The following is a 14,523-nucleotide window of genomic DNA, read 5'->3' on the forward strand; positions in this document are numbered from 1 at the left end:
GGGGGCTGGTGAGGTGGGGGACGGGGGCCCTCCCGAGGACATTCACCTCCCACTTCTCAGGCATCCCGCTCACAACTGCCTCGCCTCGGCGGGGGTGGTTTTTTCAGACTCAGCGTTTCGCGTGTGAAGCTTTTTTACCTGGGAGCTGTTCTTACCCGGCCACGCGTAGCAGATGCCAAGAGGCAGCCCCTACACGACTCAGGATTAAGAGAGGAAACCCGGTGGGTGCCCGCTCCACTTATCAGGCTGCAGACAGCGCCACCTCTGCAGTGCGGGCTTGGAGCCTGGGTTTCCAGGCGGCCTGTCCCTTGGCCCGGGAGGGCCTCTGGCCCTTACAAGTTGGAGCTTGGGGTAGCACTGGAACCTAGCAGAAAACAAGAGCTCCCCGCTTTCTAGCAGTGATGAAGGTGGGAAAAGGGTGGACCGAAGGAGTCAGTGATACACTGAGTCCCTTTCTGGGCCATAATCTCCTTCCATTGTCAATAGGCTAGTAGATGTCAACTGTGAGAGAGGAACACTTGCTCACCTAGGAAAAGAGAAGGAAAAAGAATCCCCTTTCACTAGATAGATGCAGTAGTATATTCTGGCTGGAATACGTTGGGAAGTTTTTTTTTTTTAATTTTGCGTGTGTGTGGGAGGAGTGAGAGGGGAGGTTGGGTGGGCGGGAGGTAGGGGGGAAGGGAAGAGACTTGGATAATTGTCTAGGCATTTCCATTCAGCTCCAGTGGCAATGAAAGAAAGATGTACATGCCTCAGAACCCTTCACAGTGAATGCCTAATAATCACTGTCACCTTGGTGAGGAAGATGTCAATGTGATGTGCTTGGCACCCTAAGAAGTCGAGGCACCACTCTCATTCTTCCACAAGCTAAGGCCCTTCACCGTGGCACAGGTGAAATATGAACAAACTGCCCCAACCCCTTATCAGAAACCCTCTCTCCAGCTTTCTAAAACACTTGCTCCCAAGAAGGCCTAAATTTCTGTTTTGAGAGTTGCAAATCAGTGTTTACTTCATAAAAGAGAAGCCATGCCTCAAACATTTAAAAAAATTGAGAGTGGGGTGGGGGAGGGAAGAGAAACCTAAATGACAAGAATCATAGGGAAGTCTCATTTTAAACAGAATTCTGCAGTCTTCTGAATTTGGTATCCTCTCTCTTAAATATCCTTCACTGGCCATCAATCAGGCTGCTAACAATGAATTAACAATTTCTCAACAAGAATGTGGATATTTCTAATGTAAATTAGTAAATATGAATAATCCTTACAAGGTTTTAGATTTGCTCCCATTAAAGACAAATGTGTTCCTTTAGAAAGTTTACCCTGAAAAATAATTTTAAATTTCAAAGTGATCTATTAGTTGTAATAAAATGTCACCAGATCTGGTATTACCCTTCTTTCAGATTACTGGAAAGAAACATGAATTTTATGAATTTCCCCCAAATGTGATTTATTTTTTTACTCAGGAACAAAGAACACATTAACTATCACAACATAAGTAACTCTTAATATTTAACTAACTTCATCATGTAGCTATACATACAGAAAAAATTAAACCTATGTCTTTTATTAAAGAAAAAAAAAAAACACTAAAGGTTTTAAATAATCCCAACAGTGATTTTTATCACTGAGCAACAAATGTCTTAAGTTTGGTATTTACTCAGATATTTATCTTGTCTGCTATTCTCTATTATAGGTTTATTCAAAAAGAACACCCAATGCATAAATAATCTAAATTTTAAAATGAAAACAAATTTTAAAAACCCTATAAACATCTGACTTCACCACATTCAATAGTTCTAACTAGAAACCCAAGCAATAAGCTTAGACATTTGAAAAAACATAAATTATTGTTACACAATTGCATAATCCCATATATAATAAACACTGTAAACATGAATACAATGAATTATAGCTTTGTACAAAACAATCTTTTAAAAGGCAATACAAGACAGTTACAATATTAAGTTTAGAAATTCAAATAGCAGTGACTGGATTTTTCAGTAAATGATCTTGAGCTAAGTTTGCAATCAAGTATTAATATATAATATTACAAACCCAAAATCATCACGTAGAACTTGACATGTCTGTTTTCAAATGCATCTTAAGTCTCCCCATTAAAGTGTGAATTAAGATGCCGGAGGAAATCCCCCCTGGATGTAATGGATGGTGGGAAAACTGCTTGACAGAATTCACATACGCGAGGTATACGCAGTTCGGAGCCTGTGCCACTTAGTACCAATAAGTCACTGTCTTGATTAGGAAAGGGCTTCCAAATGGGCTGCAGGAAACAAATAAAAACATCTTCTGTTATTTGTATTTAAAATCAACTTGCCCTGAATTTCTAATTCAAATTTTTTGAATGGGATATATACATATATATGAAATTCCCTAATATGAAAGCAAATTACCTTTCATAGAATTAGCATGAGGACATGACTCAATTCTTTTTCATAAAGGGTATAGCTTAACTTAAAGAATCACTTAAAATACACATTCACACACTTTATCTTCACAAACTAAAAAGCTTCCAGTTTTAACACAAGCATGTTTTAATACCCATTATCACAGTGATAACAGTTCTGAAGCAACAGTCAATACTGAGACTTTAAAAAAATTAAAATCTATCTTTTTAATTTTAATTGGGAACTTTCAGATATAGGACCTTTATTAATACACAACACACTAGACCTGATGTGTGTGAACATGCATTTTGATCAAGAGTAATTTGAATTTTACTACTATTTACCAGCAAATCCACAATGAATAAATCATAGAAATAAGTACTTTAATTTTTGAAAATAATTTTTTAAGTATGAAATGAATTCTATTGATCAATTCTCTTTTGAAACCTCAAATATTTAATCATTCAACAAAATCCAACATTGGGTGCATTCTGCTGACTTCTTATTTTGCTTCTGTTATACAGTGCATACTTTGGCCTTCTTACCCTTTTTTGTGGCTAAATAAAGTGAAGCCTGTCAACAGTTGCCCAATTAAATTATGGAAAAGCATAATTCAACAGCACTACCTCCAGTATAATAAGCAGCACATACATACCCTTAACTGCATTTACTATTACAAAAAATACTTAGAAGGGCAAGAGAAAGCATCTAGTTCAAGAGTAGGTGTTCTGTAAATGTTTGTTGACTAGAATATCTTATTTTCCTGAAATGCTATAAGCCAAATTATTTCTAAAATTTGCTTTCTTATCTTAAAACATCTAAACTCTGGCACTTTGAGGAAAATCACCTCAAAAAGCCAACTTAAAGAGACCCCTTTGTGCTCCTATTACTAATTTGCTTTTAAAATAACAACCTAATCCAACTCTTGACACAGTGTTAGTTTTCATTCCCTTAACCAATCTCTTTCATCCTGGTTAACCAATCATTACGTAAACAGTATATTACTAACTGAAGCATTTGGGTTTTACGTCATCACTGTCTTCTTATAAACATTTTACTGGACAGCTGTGTACAGTTGGTGTAAATATACAAAGTCTGTCTAAGCACCCAGATACATTCAAGTATCAGTACAGAGGGCTTATAACATTGACTCAAATCCTTTTGTGAGAAGTGGCAATTTTATAACAAAAAACAGTAATATTTAAAATACATATTTGAAATTTGGGGTGAAATCATTTCCTTTCTCCCATGATAAAAGAAAAGCAGTACTAACTGTGAGACTATAAGAGTTAACTAGACTTAAATTTTAGTGTTGGCAGTTTAACCAAAAACTACAATTAATAGTACCATTCTAATGGGAAATTGATATGGATATAAATGAAAGATTAATAAGTTAAAGATACTTTTAATTAAAATCTGTAAAATAGTAACAGGCTCAGGAGCAAACATTTGATAAACCAATCTTCTACTACCAATTTATTTTCAAAGTTCATACTTATCCTTCTCTGTTAGGAGCTATTAGTTCAGATTTGATCTTTTCACAGAATTTGGTTGGGACCCCCAATGACTGACTCAGCAAAAGTAGGAAGAAAAGAAAATCACATAGAGCAAAATAAACAGATATGTTTCAGACTTTATTATGATAGCTGAATGTATAAAAAAGGTGTTAAGTAGTAATGATATAAAAGTAAAAATCTGAATTATGAAAACCAAAATTTCACTTCCTTTTGTTATCAACAACTCAAGAATTCTGTATTCCTCATAGAAGCTTTACTAAAGCAAATAAAACAACAAAATGTTTTAAAAAACCCATTTTAAGAAATATCCTTTGAGTCCTAAACTGTAACACAGCATTCAAAACAGATGAATTTCTCTGCCTCTTCTGCCAAAATATCAATTATCTAACCTTATGCCCCATGTCTTGTGACAGCTCAACACCAATTCTCCTGCATTTTTTAAGCTGAATACTTTTCCATCAAGTTGTAATCACATACCAGCTGTTTCCCTTGCTGTAGCATAGAAAGCAAATGCACAATGCAGGGTGCCATCTACTGAAACATGACTGCACAGACTAGTAAAAGAACAAGCAAGAGATATGATGGAGAAAAAAGTAACAAGCATTAGAACGGATGCACTTCACAGCTCCACAGGAATTCTACTTGCAATAAATGAAACTGTTTAATTTGTTTCATTAAGTAGTAACTATAACTGTGACTATGATGTAAAATAAGGTACAATGTAGAACATAAGTGAGTCAATAATTAAAGCTTATTGTCAGAGCTGCCTCCTTTTCTCCACTGCTAAACTATACCACAGCTTGACTATTGCCTTCTTTGTATGTGGATTTAAAAGTCTATAACCTACAAAAATACTGACGAAACCAAAGAGTATTAATCAAGTCGTTGGTGTGTTTTGGTTTTCAGTACATATCTCAAGGCAAAGGGAAATCAAACAAATGTCCTCAATTTGTTTTAGACACTTGTAGCAATCTGGATTTTTTTAAACAAGCTTCTGTTTATTTTAACAACTGTATATTTTTCAGTTGTCTTCAGGCATTAAACAACCCCCCCCCATTTTTTTTAAACTTAAAGAAGCATTTTGTAATAGCACCTGAATAAAAGGGAGGGTAGGAGGGGACTGGGGTGGCATTAAGGATGGGCTGTAAATAGTCTGCAAGCTTTAGAAACATTAAAGAATTTGATAAAAATTATACATATGTAGAGACTATTTAAAAAATATATTAGGCTGCATTTTCAGGGCCAGATTAGAAACCAAAACCAAACCCTCCAGATTCTAAGTACTGTATAAATGAGACTGCACAAAAGTATTATTTGAAAGACAGTTCACTTATTTTCAGAAATAGAAACATACAATGTGATTATTTACTTATTAAAAAATGATGCATTCTTATAAAGGTAAGTATGATATATACAACTTTTTGATAAAAAATGGCATCTGCTTCACAGAATGACATTTAATAAAGAATCTTATAACAATGATACCGAATAAAAATCTGAGTCAGGGACTAGGTAAGATAATGAAACACACTAGATATAGATAAGGTTTTACATGTATTTCTAAATGTGCCATAAATTTTAAGGTACTTTATAACAGACCTTTGCCATAATCATCTTTTAAATTTCATGTCATTTATTACAAGACCTGGATTTTGTTAGTTGAAAGCTTAACTTTGGCTAGTCAGTAGTTTAAAAAGATGTCTGATAACCTGAAAGAGATGCGTATCTGTGCATGCATGGCAAAATGTGTGTTCACACATAATATATTTGTTAATGCAAAACAGTTACCTGCTGTGGTCCTCGGATAGCTTTTCCTGGGGAATCCAGTGAAGGAAAAGGTGCATCAGATGGGTCCTGAAGTGGGAATGTATTTACAAATAATGCATTATGGTCTCCAGGTGGCAAACACGGAGCTCTATCCAGAGATGTCCTAATACAAGTATTTGAGGGTTTTGTTTTGTCAGTTGTTTTAAGGTTTTGTATAGCTGAAGCTATGGGGTCAATTCCCTGAATTTCAAATAAAGTTTCTCCTGTTTTGACAAAGTTTCCTGGATTGTTTCTGGGCTCCATATTAAATTGATCCTGGCACACAGTCTCAGATGTGACAGAACCAAGGACATCAGGTCTTTCTGGAGTGCTATGTAAGAAAGTAGAGTCATTGTCCGTAGGTGGAAACTTGACATTCAATTTAGAAAGTGATTCAAAAGATGTGTCTTCCTCATCTTGGCCCAGTCCTCTTGGTGTGACAGATGTGACGCACGGTGCACCTCTATTTATATCATCTTTTGCCTGAGGCTTAAACAGCACTTCTTGTTTATCTGTTTTATCCGTACACTGTATAGGCATAGAGCACTGTGTCTCTGCAGGGAAAAAAAAACACAAAAGGAAAACAGTCGCATTTCAATCATTCTTAAAAATCTGAATGTTCAATTAGCTTTGGATAGATGAGTATTATTTTTTCTATTGGTTTTTATAGTAACTGAAGACAACTGGCATTTTTTTTTTTAACATTTGCAACCATCTTACACAGAAATATTAGCAGTCTCCAGTGGGTGAACTGGGATATAACTTACTAGTGCAAGTTTAACTACTTTGTCTTTCCCTAGGTCTTGTGCTGTTGTAAGCCTTGAGTCTTGTTCAGTTATTCTGCTCTACACTTAAAAACATTTGCTTATAGTATACACATTTCAACATTTTGTCAGTAATGGAAGCTGCAACTGTGAGCTTGCTTAGATGAGTAAGTTATTAAAAGGGAAACTCCTTACCAGTCATATATATATTAATATACTGTACAGGTTAAGAATCTGTATGAATTAGGTCATTTACTCCCCTATAACATGTCTTGTGACAAATATTAATATACCACCAATCAGCTTAGCTACTGTCTACTCTATGTGAGGGAGTGGTGGTGGTGGGTGTTAGGGGGAGAAAAGATTGGAAGCAAAAGAAGGATGAAATTTTAGGATGCATGTTCAGAAAACTCTACGTGAATATAGGATTTTCTCATTTAGAAAAGGCCTCTCTAGATAAGGTAGTTGCTACTGCTACTGCTGCTGCTAGGTCACTTCAGTCGTGTCCGACTCTGTGCGACCCCACAGACGGTAGCCCACCAGGCTCCCCCGTCCCTGGGATTCTCCAGGCAAGAACACTGGAGTGGGTTGCCATTTCCTTCTCCAATGCAAGAAAGTGAGAAGTGAAAGTGAAGTCGCTCAGTCGGGTCCGATTCTTAGCAACCCCATGGACTGCAGCCCACCAGGTTCCACTGTCCATGGGATTTTCCAGGCAAGAGTACAAGTTATCAGGTATATATTAGAAACTCCAAAGCTCCTTTATCTAGAAGATACTTTTCCAACAAATACAGCTCTCAAGGACATAGGCAAAAGCTAGAAAATAAGAAAATAGTGCTTTTGAGGGGTCAGGTTTAGAGCCACAAGGCCCACAGATGAATTTTGCTCTTATTCTCATTTTAGATTCATTCTAACAAGCTTGATGATGCCTGCCTAGTTCATGGCTGGTTAGAAGCAGCAAACTACAAGGCATGGACCTGAGCTGTTGAAAGCAGATGCAGTTATCAGTAAGAGCTGAAGGCATGAGTCAAGAAAAACAAAAAAGCAGAACTCAGAGAACACTACAGCTCAGTGTGGGGCCAACGAGGGCTATGGTTTTCAATGCAAGAAAAAAAATGATCAAAGCACTCTCCATGTTGATGATATTGGGAGATTAGAAGAAGCTAAATTATGCCCCACAATGTTACTTCTAGAAGACAGTGAAATTGGAGGCTGCTAATATGTATATTTTCATTAAGCGGACAAATGGTAAAAAAAAAAAAAATTTTTAAGTGAAAGTGAAGTCGCTCAGTTGTGTCCAACTCTGTAACCCCACGGACTGTAGCCCACCAGGCTCCTCCATCCATGGAATTTTCCAGGCAAGAGTACTAGAGTGGGTTGCCATTTCCTTCGTCACTGGATCTTCCTGACCCAGGGAATGGACTCAGGTCTCCTGCATTGCAGACAGATGCTTTATCATCTGAGCCACCAGGGAAGCCTGGTGATTTTTTTTTTAATCAGCACGCTAAAAAGGTAGCCATCAGTGAAGCTGTACCTTAACCAATGATGCCAATTTAAGCAGACAGGGTATAGAGAGCACTGTGCGATACAGCGTTTGCCCAGATCAGTAAGCACTTAAATGTCATTCTTTTCCTTTCCTTTTGATGTTTACAGTCTCATAACACCTTTCTCTTCTTTGCCAAGATACATTCCAACAGAAGATGTTTACTGTTTGGACATGATTGTAGTCCAAATGCCATGATGCCAACAGCTTCTTTAGTTCATCCTGTTACATACCTCTGCCTCTCTTTAGTATGTACTATCTTCTCTTACTGGATTAACTACAGCAGCCCTTGAACTGCTTCCTTGCATCTAAATTTTTCTCATATTCACTCCACTATCTACACTGCTTTCCCCTACCCTGCCTTAGTTTTTCTAAAATATGTGTTTGGTCAGGTTATTTTCTTAATAAAACCTTTTCATGGCTCTCCAAGACCTTCAGCCCTAAAATTCGTATAAAACTGTGCATGACTGATGCTTGATCACCTCTCCCTGCTGTCATCTTTCACCACATCTGCTCTACTCACTCCTTACTCCAGCTTTAATGAACTTTGGTACAGCTGTCCAAAAGGCCATACTCTCTTGTCTCTGGGCCTTCACACATGCTGTGCAGACTATCTGAACTGCCGCTTTCTGTTACTCTTTGCCTCACTCTTATATGCTCTTCATTTCTTGGCTTAGGCATTCACTTCTCTGGATGGCTGGCTCTGGCTTCCCAAGACTGGTTTAGTCATGACTCGTGGGTGCCCTGAGGACTAAACACTCTGCATTTTATTTGCAAATTACCTCTTTCTCCCATTAAGGTAGATATCTTGAGTTCCTAAACTGTTTTGTTTCCCACTTTCTCCAGTACCCTGCTCAGAACTTGCATATAGTCTGCCTTCAACAAACGAATTCTAAATGAATCTGTATTCTCTTTTGCATGGAGCTTAGTATAATAATCTACATTTGCTAGATGATCCGTCTGTAACTAGGAGTGAAAGTCAAAGTGCAAGTCTCTCAGTGGTGTCCCACTCTCTGCGACTCCATGGACCTCACAGTCCATGGGATTCTCCAGGCCAGAATACTGGAGTGGGTAGCCTTTCCCTTCTCCAGGGGATCTTCCCAACTCAGGGATCGAACCCACGTCTCCCACATTTCAGGCAGATTCTTTACCAGCTGAGCCACAAGGGAAGTGGTACAGTAATTAAGATCAAGCACAACTGGTTGGCAGGATTTCTCTGTCCTCTGAGGTTCTTAAAGTCCATTAACTCTCAAGTAGTCATTTTTCCTCGTAGTAGACTTAAAAAATGGTAGGAAATTCTAGGAAATAGTACTTTCTTTGTAGATTACACTTACTAATCGCAAATAATAAATCAGGAAAACCACCTCTTGAGGCAACTAAATTTTGTTAACACCTCAGAAGGAGGAAACACTTATCTAAATGTTCTTCAGTAGGAGAACAGGGTGAATGCAAGAGAATCTGCTGCTGCTGCTAATGACAACTATTAATACTAACAGAACTTCTACGTGCCACACACTTACAACCATTGTATGTGTGTTAATTCAGGGGTTAATTCCAGGGCTACACAGCTAATGAATGAGTGGTAGATCTGGAACTGGAACTCAAGCAGCCTAACTCTAGAGCCTGTGTTCTGAATCATTATGACACATTGAACGTGCTACTTTCTACATTATAGAAAAGAATCTCCAAAATGATAGAAATGTGCTCGAAATTTCTTTTCCAGAAGTAGGTCTATCCCCTTTGTGAACAAAACATAGAAAACCCAAACAAGTGTAAAAAAGCATATATTTTCTTTCAGTATAGCTAGTTGGCATACCTCTCAGCACATTAATCTTCTGAATTAATTTGTTCAAGCAATAAGAGTTACTATTTACAAAAAAAATTTTTTTGTTTAAACCTAAGATTTCTAAGGCTACTAGAAATCTAAGCTTAGAAAATTTAAAACTCAAGCTGCATGAAAGCACTTGTCATTCTGACACTATACTAAGAAACATGATCAGGTGAGCTAATTGTCTTTCTACTTTGTTTACTTCAAGGACACTTATCTCTAAATTTTAGATTTCTAAATTTTAAGAACAGGCTGTCCATTTGGACTACTTCTCAGTTTAATTATCTGGTATAAGACAAAAGAAAAAGATCTCACGGTTGTTTTAACTTATAGTTCTATATCCTCATCTCCTGATCCCCACTGAAATATGACCCTACTTCATGGACCAAATAGTACTTCTTCCTGAAGCCATAATTGCTTAAGCATACATTTCATCTTTATCCTTTCTCAAGGTTACTGTCATATGTGGATGAGAAGAAAAAAATTAAAAGAAAATTTATAATTCTACTAATTCAGCAATTTATGAATAATATCTGTTTCTTAAAAGTAAAAATCAAATTTTAACAAAAAATAAGACAGGGGACAATCATGTTAAATATACTCTTTCCAGCTATCTTATGCAAATCACATTAAAACAGTTACTTTCTATTTGTATTCAACGTAGTGTTCACCCTTAGAATAAACCTGAACAGGCAGGCATCTTCCTCAACCCATCTCCAAACATTTCTTTTTCTTTTTTCCCCCTTTGATCTACTCCTTTCAGAAGCATATTTGATATGGTGGTTTATTTGGAGTCAGAAAACTTCATTGGAGTTTGTAGCACAAAAGACCTAATATATTTCAAGAATAATGCTGTATTTATTATTTGTGACACAGTTAATATAAAATGTAAGAATATTGTTATGAGGCAGTTTTAGTGGGAAAGAAATTGAAGTTAAACACTCCAGTTGTTAAGTATTCCAGTTGACAGATACATACTCAGATTTAGACCTGTGTAACTCAAAAATGGTCAAAGTATTATGCCACTGATAATGGGTAGGTTCTCTGTGTAACAATGAATATGTCACCATTAAAATGTTTTGATGAGATGCTGATGTTCAAAGAGGCATGTTTATGATTTCTTAGGTACTACATCTCTACAGCTAGTAGATTTTAAATAAAGATAATTCTTTTACTTCAGAATGGTAGGAGTAAGCAAAAAGTAAATTTACACGATAAAACGATTTCTTAAATAGCCGAGCTATGAGTTTTAAGAAATGGGAAGTGGTCTTGAATTAAAGGGGTGTTAGCACTGCGGCAACATCTTTCAGATTGAAACCTGTACATCACATCTCTTCGGAACTGCATGCAGAATATCTCAAATCACAAGGGTAAAGGAGAATTTATCATTATAAATGATCAGTTCACCTTCCTTTTGTTTACAGAGGTGCCTGGTAGCCAAATTCAATCCTTGGTAATTTGCTATTCATACTTAACTACTGAAGCAAATACCAGGAAGTCTGTCTGGGGTTTTAGGGAAGGGTAGAGCTTTTAAAAACCATACCAAACTATATCTGTAAAACAGATATTCCTTTTGAGTTGTATTTTATACTAAACTTGCACTTTGTGCCTTCAACAGAACTGGACTAATAAAAGGTGAAATGTTCATTTCTTCATTCAAATTAGAAGAATGTATCTATGGTGTCCAACTAACTTCCAGGCAGAAGTTAAAACACAAATCTAATGTTATAATTTTATTTAGCTCATATATGATAGTGTAGCTTCTAGGTTATTTAGTAATATATATATCAATTAATTTTAATAAGATACCCAATAGCAAATGAAGATTTTGAGAGATATATCCTGTATTTATTTTTCCAAGGTAGGACTTCTTATTAAGAGGATTAGTAATTATGTCAATCAATTCAATCTGTACAGCGCCACACAAAATAGACAGGGAAGAGGCCAATAATTATAGAAATATTTTCACAATCAAAAAGAAATCAATTTCAACCAATAAAATTAACATTACTGTATATTAAATTAAACCTTACCAGTTGCAGTGGTTGGTACATTAAGTTTGCTTAAGTGGTCTTTTTGTGCTTTAGCTAGCAAGCATATTCTATGAAATTCTTCTTTCAGATCCCAGAAAGTCTTCTCTATATAGCTTCTAAAAATAAATCAACATTTTAAAATGTAAAGACTATATCTTCAAATTTTAGAAATCATGATTGAATTTACAAGCACCTTTGAATGTACCACAAAATAATTACTGAAAGGTTCAAGTTTAAAAATATCATTTTAAATTCCTAGATAATATTTCCTAAAACAACTTTAATATTTGGTGAGCCAGGCACAAAGTAAGTGATAAAGTTCTAATACATACATATGGCACAAACTAGCATGTCTCCTTATTCATATATTCCACTTATGCTGGCTGTCTCATTTTTACATTAGAAACTGCAATGTATTGACTTTTTGTCCTCTGTGGATATTTTAAACAGAAAAAACTTAATTTTTTATTTTTCACATTGAAAAGATTAAAGATCTATCCATATAAAATGATGTGGCCATAATACTTATTCTACTGAAATAGGAGAACTTCAGAGAATTCAGTTTTTAGAACCATCTCTGATATTAACTATATGACTTATTTACGTCATTTTAACATGGAGAAGCCTTGAGTTCATCTCTTCCAGTTTCAAAAGGCTGCTGTTTCTTACAATTGCTAAAAACTTAAATATGTAAATAAAAATGTATTTCAATATTTATAATTTGTAGAGTAGGCAAAGAAGGATACAGAACTACCTTTCATGGAATAAAGGAGTGCTAAGACTCCTTGGTGAAGTTTCTTTTCTTGGAGAGGAAACCTCTTGTCTTCTTACCTTAAAGATATAAAATGATTACCACTTTAAATTGCTTCCAAACTCAAATGAGAATGGATTAACAGAAAACAATGGAAAATTTATCTTCCTCACTGAAAAGTAAGTTTAGTTAGTTTTACATATATATATGTTTATATATATTACAGTGAAAGTGTTAGTCCCTCAGTCGTGTCCAACTCTTTGTGACCCCATGATTGCGGCCTGCCAGGTTCCTCTGTCCATGGGATTCTCCAGGCAAGAATACTGGAGTGAGCAGTCATTCCCTTCTCCAGGGGATCTTCCTGACCCACTGATTAAACCCTGGTCTCTTGCATTGCTGGCAGATTCTTTGTTTACTTCAAAGGTAAGGCATCAGGCAGGGAAGCCCCATATATATGTATATATTACAACAGATTTTTTAAAAATTAGAGCATTCAGTGGAAAATGGAAAATGAAAGCAGAAAAATAAGATGAAGTCATGAAGTATTTCTGGTAACTTCAAAACTATTTCCAGTATTGATAATTCAAGGAATTTCCTCAAATTCGTACCTTGATGAAATTGCTACTCTGATCACCAAGCATCTGACATGACTAGAAACTTTAGGGAAAAAATCCATGTGAGTTTACTTCTTTTCCATTATTGGCCTATACATCTAAACCAATGTCTTTGTATTTTGCTATAGATTCTTTGATGAGAAATGCAGCTGTATAAGAGGAATAAAGAAAACCAAGTTACAGCTCTTTAGCATTTAACAAGCATTTTTAAAGACAGTGCAATTATGAATTTAAGCTCCTTTAACACAAGTTCTTGCCACCACCCTGTGGCTTCCACTGGTATTACACTTATCCTGACACAGAAGTCAGCAGTAAAGAACATGCAGTAATCTACTGCATAATTTAGATTTTTAAAAATCTTCAATCACACCTAGAGAACTTTGTGTACCTTTTAAAACTACAAATTGATCAATTCAAGTATTTGAAAAAATCTTAATATTATTCAGTTATTTATAATTTGGCCAAACTGCATGGGATCTTATTTAAGTTCAAATTCAAACCAGTATTTTGTATTAAGTGCCTTTTCAGATTTTATTGAATTAAGGGTATTGTAGCTATTACTAACATGGATAATTTTACTTCATTGCTTACCACCTGAGTACATCTCCCTTATAACCTTACTTTCCAATAGGTTCTTTCAATTTCTTAAGAGTATTGTTTGTTCTTTAGGGAAAAATCTGATTCTAGTTTGTTTTTCTTAAAATTCATATCTTCTCCAATTTCTTCAGTTTATTGTTCTACTTTTCCAGCTTTTCCTAAATACTAGTGTTTGCTTAACATCTCTAAAATAGTGTTATTAGTTTATAGTAAGTAGTAAAATATGATCTTGGCAACACAAACATATGCGATTTTATATATTATGTTTTCATACTGAGATAAAACAAAGATCATCTGTTGATGCATATTTTTTGTCTGCAATATTTAGGCCATTTCTTCTTCTGGATTAAAACTGCTTTGCTGAGCTTTATGGCTTCCCAGGTGGCTCAGTGGGTAACGAAGCCACCTGCAAAGCTAGAGATGCAGGAGAATGGATTTGATCCCTGGGTCAGGAAATCCCCTGAAGAAGGGCGCTGCAACCCCTCCAGTATTCTTGCCTGGAGAATCCCAGGGACGAAGGAGCCTAGTGGGATACTGTCCAGAGTCGGACATAACTGAAGTGACTAAGCATGCATGCATGCACACACTGAGCTTTACAAAGCAGTCATATAAAAGACATTTTCACATTCACAGTTTGTTTTTAAAAGTGGTAGACAAGGTTTTTCTTTAGTG

At 35.9% G+C, this 14,523-nt stretch overlaps 1 protein-coding gene across 17 annotated transcripts in view; it reads right to left on the reverse strand.

Moving 5' to 3' along the window:
* Window positions 1–982: 982 nt before the first annotated feature.
* The window catches only part of TANK (TRAF family member associated NFKB activator), a 98,538-nt gene continuing 84,997 nt past the window's right edge, over window positions 983–14,523 (reverse strand). For 8 of the 17 annotated variants that reach the window (XM_069574359.1, XM_069574355.1, XM_069574358.1 and 5 more), the window contains exons 5-8: window positions 12,644–12,720; window positions 11,890–12,005; window positions 5,707–6,278; window positions 983–2,277 (exon numbers count right to left, since the gene is read on the reverse strand). In XM_069574359.1, the coding sequence (XP_069430460.1) occupies window positions 2,101–2,277; window positions 5,707–6,278; window positions 11,890–12,005; window positions 12,644–12,720 (942 nt within the window). In that variant the 3' untranslated portion in view covers window positions 983–2,100. Of the gene's footprint in view, window positions 2,278–4,307; window positions 4,473–5,706; window positions 6,279–11,889; window positions 12,006–12,643; window positions 12,721–14,523 lie in introns of all 17 variants that reach the window. The other 9 variants (XM_069574362.1, XM_069574361.1, XM_069574353.1 and 6 more) reach the window with 3 other exon arrangements.

Source organism: Ovis canadensis, chromosome 2 (genome assembly GCF_042477335.2).
Source record: "Ovis canadensis isolate MfBH-ARS-UI-01 breed Bighorn chromosome 2, ARS-UI_OviCan_v2, whole genome shotgun sequence".
Taxonomy (NCBI): Eukaryota; Metazoa; Chordata; class Mammalia; order Artiodactyla; family Bovidae; genus Ovis; species Ovis canadensis.